The sequence below is a fragment of the Malaclemys terrapin genome, chromosome 20 (genome assembly GCF_027887155.1).
Source record: "Malaclemys terrapin pileata isolate rMalTer1 chromosome 20, rMalTer1.hap1, whole genome shotgun sequence".
NCBI classification, from domain to species: domain Eukaryota; kingdom Metazoa; phylum Chordata; order Testudines; family Emydidae; genus Malaclemys; species Malaclemys terrapin.
The window spans coordinates 1,173,036-1,181,913 of NC_071524.1; the positions used below are offsets into that span (position 1 = coordinate 1,173,036).

General features: G+C 66.4%; 1 protein-coding gene across 2 annotated transcripts; it reads left to right on the forward strand.

The window, feature by feature from the left end:
* Positions 1–75: 75 nt before the first annotated feature.
* On the forward strand, positions 76–8,853 carry MBOAT7 (membrane bound O-acyltransferase domain containing 7). 2 transcript variants are annotated; one of them, XM_054010001.1, is made up of 8 exons: positions 76–251; positions 1,558–1,644; positions 2,311–2,440; positions 3,213–3,339; positions 5,796–5,952; positions 6,223–6,574; positions 6,893–7,081; positions 7,563–8,853. In XM_054010001.1, the coding sequence occupies exons 2-8, from the start codon at positions 1,569–1,571 to the stop codon at positions 7,933–7,935; spliced, it is 1,404 nt and encodes a 467-aa protein (XP_053865976.1). In that variant the 5' UTR covers positions 76–251; positions 1,558–1,568; the 3' UTR covers positions 7,936–8,853. The 2 variants fall into 2 exon arrangements, with proteins under 2 accessions (XP_053865976.1, XP_053865977.1); XM_054010002.1 differs by having other exon boundaries at positions 1,562–1,644.
* The last annotated feature ends 25 nt before the right edge of the window (positions 8,854–8,878 follow it).

Consider the following 8,878-nt stretch of genomic DNA (forward strand, 5'->3'; position numbering starts at 1 on the left):
CATTGGCCAATACCCGAGGAGGGGTAGAGAGTGGGGGGGGGTTGCAAATTGCAGGGCCCAATGGGTGCATGGCGCGGAGGAAGTGAACTGGGGGGGGCGGTAGCCCGGCAGCAAAGTGAGGGACTCGCTCGCAGGGGTGTGAATCCGTGCAAAGGATCCCCTAGGGGGTGTGAATCCGTGCAAAGGTGCCCCAGGGGTGTGAATTTTGCACTGACCCCCTCCCCATCTGGAGAAGTTGGTGCCGGGTGCTGGTGAGTAACGCTGTGAACTTGGGGGCTGCGGGGCTGCACTTGAAGTGTGGGGAGGGGGGAGAAACTCCAGGGTGTTTCCCATCCCCACCCGATGTGGGGTTCCCACTACTTCTAAGCCCCCCGTCTGCCCCTCGGGCCGGACTGTTCATCTGGGGTTGAGCTGCAGCGGGTGGGAGCTGTGTGTCTGTTCTGTTTGTACTGCGCCTGGCGCAATGGGTGTGGGGCTACGAGCTACTGTAATACACCTAAAAAATAACGTACAGCACCTGGCGCAATGGGTGCAGGGCTAGGAATTAAGGTAATACACCTAAAAAATAACGTACAGCACCTGGCGCAATGAGGGGTCTGGTCTGGGATGAGGGACCCTAGGAGTGCCCCTAATGGAGAGGATTAATAGGTGTGGGGAGATTAAACAGGGAGGCGCCTGTACCCCTCTCTCCCCAGCACCAGCAATGGCTAATGTGGGGGGTGAACTGCGTGGATTAGAGACTGGAAGGGATTAAGGCAGCTAGTGGCCCGGGGTTTAGCTGGAGGTGGAGGGAGCAGGGAGCCCACGTGGGATAGAACTCGGGGGGCCCAGCCCTCACCCCCCTGCTCTAACCACTAGACCCCACTTGCGGAGGGGTTCGTGCTGGGGGGGCTGAAGGGAAGGTGAGGAAGGAGAGTGAATGTGGCTGTGCCGCTCGGTGTGGAGGAGTGTCTGGGGGGGAGGGGGCTGGGCAGTGGCCCCTCGGGGGTGACAGGGCAGCTTGATAGTCCCTAGTGGGAGCACTGGGGGGTAGGTAACGGCCCGGCAGAGGCTGTGCACCCCCCAGAGCCAAGGACACCCCGCTGCTGCACTGCCCCCACCGCTCCCCATTCTACCTCACTTACGCACTGAGCCCCCCTCATGCAGCCCCCCACTTTGCTGTCTTAGCGCCCACCCCCCCAAGGCTTGGTCTCTGTGGCCCGTCCAGCCCACAGCCACTTGGCTGTGGGGAGGCCAGGGGGCACCCAGATGGGCTGGGCGATGGGGGCTCCTGGGAGTGGGGCTGAGACTCGGCAAACTCGATACACTCCCCAGGCCGTGGAATGAGAGCAACGGATGCCAGCTGCTGCCAGCGCCCCTAGAGGGGAGAGGCCCCGTGCCCCATTCCCCGCCCCCACCCCCCGAGCCAGCCAGTCCCTGCCCTGGGGCTGGATCTCCCCTCCCTGCGCTTCCCCTACCACCTGTAGAGGAGCTGAGCCCTCAGCGCCCCCTGCAGCCGCTGCGCTCCAGTGGGGTGGGTGATCTGTGGAACTGCCCGACACTGTTTTTCCTCCCCAGGCAGAGCTGGGATGACCCCGGAGGAATGGACCTACCTGGCCGTTCTGCTTTTCTCTATCCCCATTGGCTTTGTCTTCAAGAGAGTGGGTGAGTGACTCTGACTGGGGGAGGGGGGGCAACTCTGGCCCCTCCCCTTCATGCCATTGCTGGGGGGGGACAGGGATTGGGGCTAGAAAAAGTCCCACCAAAGAGACCCCCCACTTTCCCTCCAACAAGGGCCCTTCCCCCCATTCCCTCCGGTATGCCCCACCCAGCCCAGTCTGGGGTTTCCTCACCTCAGCTTCCTCTTGCAAGATTTCCTCTCTCCATTCCGGTTCCGGGGGGGGGGAGGGGGGAGCGGGGGAGCTGGAGGGGGGGTTGGGTTGTGTCTCGAGCTAGAATGGGTCTGGAGGTATTTTAGGGGGGCTGGCGCGTGGGGGCGGGGGACCCTGGCACTAGCTTCCCCCTGCCAGTCTTGTAGTAGAAGCTCCTGGACTCTGGGGTCCCATCGATAGGGGATGGGTGTTTGGGGGTACAGGATCCCCACCTCCTGAGTTCCCTTGTGCCCCATTCCCTGTCCCCCAAGCCAGCCACCCCTCCCCCTCCCCAAGGCTGGATGGGAGCCGGCACCTCCTAGAGGGGAGAGGCCCCGTACCCCAGTCCCTGCCCGGGTCGCCCGAAGTCCCAGCTGACTTTGCTCCCGGGGGTCTCGGTGGGAAGGGAGCTGGGATCTAACCTGTGTCTCTTTCCTCCCCTCCTCCTCCTCCCCCCCAGGACACCAAGTGAAGCAGTTTGGGGGGGCAGCTGTGGGGCTGCTCCTGATGCTGGTCACCTGCAACATCCACACCTTGCACTCCCTGGTCACCATCCTGGGCACATGGGTCATCCTCAGCCTCTCCCCAAGGTAAGGAAGGAGCTAGGACACCTGGGAGAGGAGTGAGGTCTAGTGGGTAGAGTGTGTGTGTGTGTGTGTGTGATTTTGGGAGCTCTGGACAAGGTGGGGGGGTGATGGGAGCAGGGGATTCTGGGAATCAGGAGGGGTTCGGGGGGGTGATGGGAGCAGGGGAGTCTGGGAGCCGGGAGGGGTTGGGGGTTTGTGTGACGGGAGCAGGAGAGTCTGGGAGCCAGGAGGGGTTGGGGGGGTGATGGGAGCAGGGGATTCTGGGAATCGGGAGGGGTTCAGGGGGGTGACGGGAGCAGGGGAGTCTGGGAGCCGGGAGGGGTTGGGGGTGTGTGTGATGGGAGCAGGGGATTCTGGGAGCCGGGAGGGGTCGGGGGGGGTGACGGGAGCAGGGGATTCTGGGAGCCGGGAGGGGTCCGGGGGGGGGGGTGGTGACGGGAGCAGGGGATTCTGGGAGCCGGGAGGGGTCCGGGGGGTGGTGGTGACGGGAGCAGGGGATTCTGGGAGCCGGGAGGGGTCCGGGGGGTGGTGGTGATGGAAGCAGGGGATTCTGGGAGCCGGGAGGGGTCCGGGGGGGGGTGACGGGAGCAGGGGATTCTGGGAGCCGGGAGGGGTCCAGGGGGTGTGTGTGACGGGAGCAGGGGATTCTGGGAGCCGGGAGGGGTTGGGGGGGGTGACGGGAGCAGGGGATTCTGGGAGCCAGGAGGGGTTGGGGGGTGGTGACGGGAGCAGGGGATCTGGGACTGTGGCCAATTAACCCGCCCTCTGCCGCCAGGTCCTGTCACTACCTGACCCTCGGCTGGACCTTCTCCTACCTGCTCTTCTTCCGGACAGTGACTTTCTTCGGGCTGCCGGCCCCCACCCCCTTCACCAACGCTGTGCAGCTGCTGCTGACCCTCAAGGTGCTGCAGGGGGTGGGGTGGGGCAGGGAGGCTCAGCAGGGGGCGCTCTGCGCTCCTGGTCACTGCTGGCCCCTCTGGGGCACTACGGGGTGCCGTGCCATGGCGGTGGGGGGCGCTGTGCTGCGGCAGTGGGGCACTAGGGGGCGCTGTGCCGTGGGGCGGGGGTGGCGCTATGCCATGGCGGTGGGGCTCTAGGGGGTGTTGTGCTGGGGTGGGAGGGCATGCCGTACTGCAGCGATGGGGCACTAGGGGTGCTGTGCTGCGGGGTGTGGGGGGGTGCCATGGCGGCATTGTGCTGGGGGTGCTGTGCTGTGCTGCGGGGTGTGGGGGGTGCCATGGCGGTGGGGCGCTAGGGGGCACTATGCTGTGGCCACGGGGCACTAGGGGGGTGCTGTGCTGCAGTGGCGGGGCGCCGGGTGGTGCTGGGGCGTTGGGGGTGTGGCGGCAGGGCATGTGGGGGCCCTGTGGTGTGGTGGTGAGGCACGTGTGTGGTGTGTGTGTGGGATTTTGGGAGCTGTGGACGAGGTGGCGGGCTGATGAGAGCAGGGGATTCTGGGAGCCGGGAGCGGTTGGGGGAGAGCGGTGCCGTGGGGCGTGGTGGTGGGACATGTGGGTGCCCTGTGGTGTGGTGGTGAGGCACTAGGGGGCGTGGTGCCGTGGGGTGTGGGGGGCGCGGTGCCGTGGGGGGTGTGGTGGTGGGGCGTGTGGTGTGGTGGTGAGGCACTAGGGGGCGTGGCGTGGGGGGCGTGGTGGTGGGGCGTGTGGTATGGTGGTGAGGCACTAGGGGGCGCGGTGCCGTGGGGGGCGTGGTGGTGGGGCATGTGGTATGGTGGTGAGGCACTAGGGGGCGTGGGGGGTGTGGTGGCGGGGCGTGTGGTGTGGTGGTGAGGCACTAGGGGGCGCGGTGCCGTGGGGGGCGTGGTGGTGGGGCGTGTGGTATGGTAGTGAGGCACTAGGGGGCGCGGTGCCGTGGGGCATGGGGGGTGTGATGGTGGGGCGTGTGGTGTGGTGGTGAGGCACTAGGGGGCGTGGTCGTGGGGCGTTGTCACGGAGTATTGGGGGACTCAGGGCCCTGCACCCCCGGCTTCCTGCGATTCACCATGACTCTCAGCCAGCCAGTAAAGCAGAAGGTTTATTTGGATGACAGGAATACAGTCCAAGACAGGTCTTGCAGGCACAGACAACAGGGACCCCCTCAGTTAGGTCCATCTTGGGGTCCCCGGGCATTCCAGCCCAGCCCCCCTTGGGAGGTCAGAGCCATCTCTGCCCCCCAGCCCTCTCTCCCTGCCTGCTTCCAGCCCTCTCCTTTCAGCGACCCCTCCCACAGCCTTTGTTCAGTTTCCCGGGCTAAGGAGTCGCCTCCGCCTCCCCTTCAACCCCTTCCTGGGTTCTCATGTTACACACTCAGGTATGCGCCCTCGGGCAGATCCCATCCTGCAATGCAGACTATCCCAGAACACTCCCCTGTCAGCATTCACAGACCACCGTGAGAACAGGCCCAGTTCGTCACAGGCGTGTGGTGTGTGGTGTGGTGGTGAGGCACTAGGGGGCGTGGTCGTGGGGCGTGTGGTGTGTGGTGTGGTGGTGAGGCACTAGGGGGCGTGGTGGCGTGGGGGGTGTGGTGGTGGGGCGTGTGGTGTGGTGGTGAGGCACTAGGGGGCGCGGTGCCGTGGGGCATGGGGGGTGTGATGGTGGGGCGTGTGGTGTGGTGGTGAGGCACTAGGGGGTGTGGTCGTGGGGCGTGTGGTGTGGTGGTGAGGCACTAGGGGGCGCGGTGCCGTGGGGCATGGGGGGTGTGATGGTGGGGCGTGTGGTGTGGTGGTGAGGCACTAGGGGGTGTGGCGTGGGGGGCGTGGGCGTGGGACGTGTGGTGGTGAGGCACTAGGGGGCGCGGTGGCGTGGGGGGCGTGGTGGTGGGGCGTGTGGTGTGGTGGTGAGGCACTAGGGGGCGCGGTGCCGTGGGGGGTGTGGTGGTGGGGCATGTGGTATGGTGGTGAGGCACTAGGGGGCGTGGGGGGTGTGGTGGCGGGGCGTGTGGTGTGGTGGTGAGGCACTAGGGGGTGTGGCGTGGGGGGCGTGGGGCGTGTGGTATAGTGGTGAGGCACTAGGGGACGTGGGGCGTGGGGGGTGTGGTGGCGGGGCGTGTGGTGTGGTGGTGAGGCACTAGGGGGTGTGGTCGTGGGGCGTGTGGTATGGTAGTGAGGCACTAGGGGGCGCGGTGCCGTGGGGCATGGGGGGTGTGATGGTGGGGCGTGTGGTGTGGTGGTGAGGCACTAGGGGGCGCGGTGCCGTGGGGCATGGGGGGTGTGATGGTGGGGCGTGTGGTGTGGTGGTGAGGCACTAGGGGGCGTGGTCGTGGGGTGTGTGGTGTGGTGGTGAGGCACTAGGAGGGCGTGGTGCTGTGGCGGTGGTCCCGTAGGGGGCGCTCACCCCGTGGGTTGCTCCCCCTGCCCTAGATGGTGAGCCTGGCCAATGAGGTGCAGGAGATCAGCCAGGCCAAGAAGCAGGACGTCACCTCGTTCGCCAAGGGCCCCGCGATTGGGCTGATCCCCAGCGTGCCGGGGCTGGGCCCGATCCTCTGCTACAGTTACTGCTACGTGGGGCTCATGACAGGTACGGGGCGGGTTGACACCTGGGTTCTCTGCCTGGCTCTGTGAGGGGAGTGGGGGCTAGTGGTTAGAGCAGGGGGGAGGTGGGAGCCAGGACGCCTGGGTTCTCTCCCCAGCTCTGTGGTGGGAGGGGGTCCAGCTGGAGTCTTTTCCACTGTTAACCTTTAACTGCATTTCTCTCCTTTCCCCCCTTTCGTTCTTTCCTCCCTCCGGCCTCCTTCCTCGTCTGCCCCCCTCCTCTCCCGTCACCCTCCATCCCCATACGCACCCCCAGGCCCCTTCTACCGTTACAGGACCCACCTGGACTGGCTACAGCAGCCGGACTCGCAGGTCATCCCCAGCTGGCGCCCTCTGCTGGCGCGGGCCAGGCTGGTCCCGGTCTACGGGCTGCTCTTCCTGGGGGCAGCCCGGCTCTTCCCGCTGGAGTACGTGCGGAGCGAGGCCTTCGCCGCCCGGGCGCTGCCCTTCCGCCTCTTCTACATGGTGCCCGTCTTCTTCGTCTTCCGCATGCGCTTCTACGTGGCCTGGCTCTGCGCCGAGTGTGCCTGCATTGCCGCCGCCTTTGGGGCCTACCCCACGGCCGCCCGCGCCCGCCCCGGCGGGGGCCCCACCACCTACTGTCCCAGGTGCACCCACGGGCCTGCCTCTCCAGGGCGCCAGCTCCCACCCAGCCCCAGGGCAGGGAATGGGGCACGGGGCCTTTCCCCTCTAGGGGGCGCTGGCCCCGATCCAGCCCCAGGGCAGGGACTGGCTGGCTCAGGGGGGCGGGAAATGGGGCCCGGGGCCTGTCCCCTCTAAGGGGCGCCAGCTCCCATCCGGCCCCAGGGTGGGACTGGCTGGCTCAGGGGGGCGGGAAATGGGTCCTGGGGCCTGTCCCCTCTAAGGGGTGCCGGCTCCCATCCGGCCCTGGGATCCCTGTCACTGACTGCTCTCCCCCACCCCAGGGCGGAGGAGGGGGCGCCAGGGGTGGCTCCCCCCGAGTATGACTACGAGACCATCAAGAACATCGACCCGTACGGCACCGACTTCTGCGTGCGGGTGCGGGACGGCATGCGGTACTGGAACATGAGTGTGCAGTGGTGGCTAGCCCAGTACATCTACAAGAGCGCCCCCTTCCGCTCCTACGTCATGAGGTGGGGGGCGCGGGGAGCCATGAGGGGGAGACTATGGGGCGGGGCTCGAAGATCCCTGGGTTGGGGGTCTCGTGGGGATGCTCACAGATCAGGTGGAGAGGATCACGGGGGGGCTTGGAGATCCTGGGGAAGGGGGTCAGATGGGGGGCTCGGAGATCTGGTAGGGTTATGTGGGGGGGGGGCTTGGGGCGGGGGGAAGTTGAAGGACCCAATATGGGGCATGAAGGGGAAATTGTGGGCAGGGGGTGTCTCATGGGGAGGGAGCGTGAATACCAGGGGGAGTCATGGAGGGGGCTCATAGACCCAAGGGAATAGAGGTGAAATCTCTGGGGGCTTCAAACAGGGGGGTCTTGGGAACGTGGGGGAGGGAGACTCACGAGGCTGGGGGAGCCCAATTGGGGGTGGGGGAGCCATGCACACATGGGGGGGCTCAGTGCTTCCCCCACAGCTAACCCCGCCCTCCGTTCCCCTCCCCCCCCAGGAGCGGCTGGACCATGCTGATCTCGGCCTATTGGCACGGCCTGCACCCCGGTTACTACCTCAGTTTCCTGACCATCCCGCTGTGCCTGGCGGCCGAGGGGGCGATGGAGGCCGGGCTGCGGGGGCGCCGGGGGGCGGCGCCGGAGTCCGACCGTTCCTGGGGCGCCTGGGTGCACTGGTTCCTCAAGATGCGGGCGTACGACTACATGTGCATGGGCTTCGTGCTGCTGGAGCTGGGCGCCACCCTGCAGTACTGGCGCTCCGTCTACTTCTGCGTCCACCTGGGCGCCCTGGCCCTGCTGCTCCTGGGCCGCGCCCTGTCCCGGACTGCCCCCCGGGCCCCCTCCGCCCCCGAGGGGCCACACCGCGAGTGAGGGGCCGGGGGAGCCCCCCTCCCACTGCCCCCATGGCCAGGACCTCTGGGCCCCCTGGATCCATCCCCTATGGGCCCTGGGGGGCAGGGAGTAGCCACACCCTGGGGGCTGGGAACAGGACCCACACATCAGCTCTGTGCTGGCCATGGAGGGGGTTGGGGGGAAGGGCATAGGCAAATGGGGTGGCCCCCCATCTTCCCCACTCTACAGGCCCCCACCTCTCCTTCTGGCTGGCTGGGAGGCGGAGGGGGAATGTGCCCCACACTTCCTTGGGGGGGGGGGGGGAGAGACACTGATCCACTACTATGCTTCCCCCAAGGGTTCTGGCAGGCCTGCCCTTCCCCCACTCCTGGGGGGGGGGTAGGAGCCCTTCCCCCACATAGGCTGGAGATTCTCCCCCCTCCCCCTCCGGCAAGACCCCCACATAAGAGGGTGTTTTCTACCCCTCCCCCCAGCCGCTGCTACACTGTGGCCTTAGATGAGGGGGTCTCAAACTGGGGGTCGGGACCCCTCAGGGGGTCGTGAGATTATTACATGGGGGGGGGGGGGATTGCAAGCTGTCAGCCTCCACCCCAAACCCTGCTTTGCCTCCAGCATTTATAATAGTGTTCAATATTTAAAACAGTGTTTTTAATGTGTGTGGGGGGGTCGCACGCGGAGGCTTGCGGTGTGAAAGGGGGCACTAGTACAAAAGTGTGAGAAGCACTGCCTTAAAGGGACCAGCCTCCAAATAGGGGGGGAACTCTCTTCCCCCCCCCCCCCATTTTAAGCCAGGATTCCCACCCCCCCATCTGGTGTGAAACAAGTTGGCACGTTCTCAGGCAAAGCCTGAAGGGACCACAAAACTCCCCACCCCCAACCAGCTTGCTGGGGGGGGGGGTCCCCCAGCATCGGCAGCTGGTCTGTGCTTAGCTGGGGGGTGGGGGGAGCTGGGGTGCGGGAG

What these genes read in the sequence shown, in the direction of transcription:
- MBOAT7 (XM_054010001.1), top strand. Translation starts at nt 1,569, where the DNA reads ATGACCCCGGAGGAATGGACCTACCTGGCCGTTCTGCTTTTCTCTATC. An exon ending in AGCTGCTGCTGACCCTCAAG is followed by an intron (nt 3,340 to 5,795) that starts GTGCTGCAGGGG and finishes CCCCTGCCCTAG; the next exon opens with ATGGTGAGCCTGGCCAATGA. An exon ending in TTCCGCTCCTACGTCATGAG is followed by an intron (nt 7,082 to 7,562) that starts GTGGGGGGCGCG and finishes CTCCCCCCCCAG; the next exon opens with GAGCGGCTGGACCATGCTGA.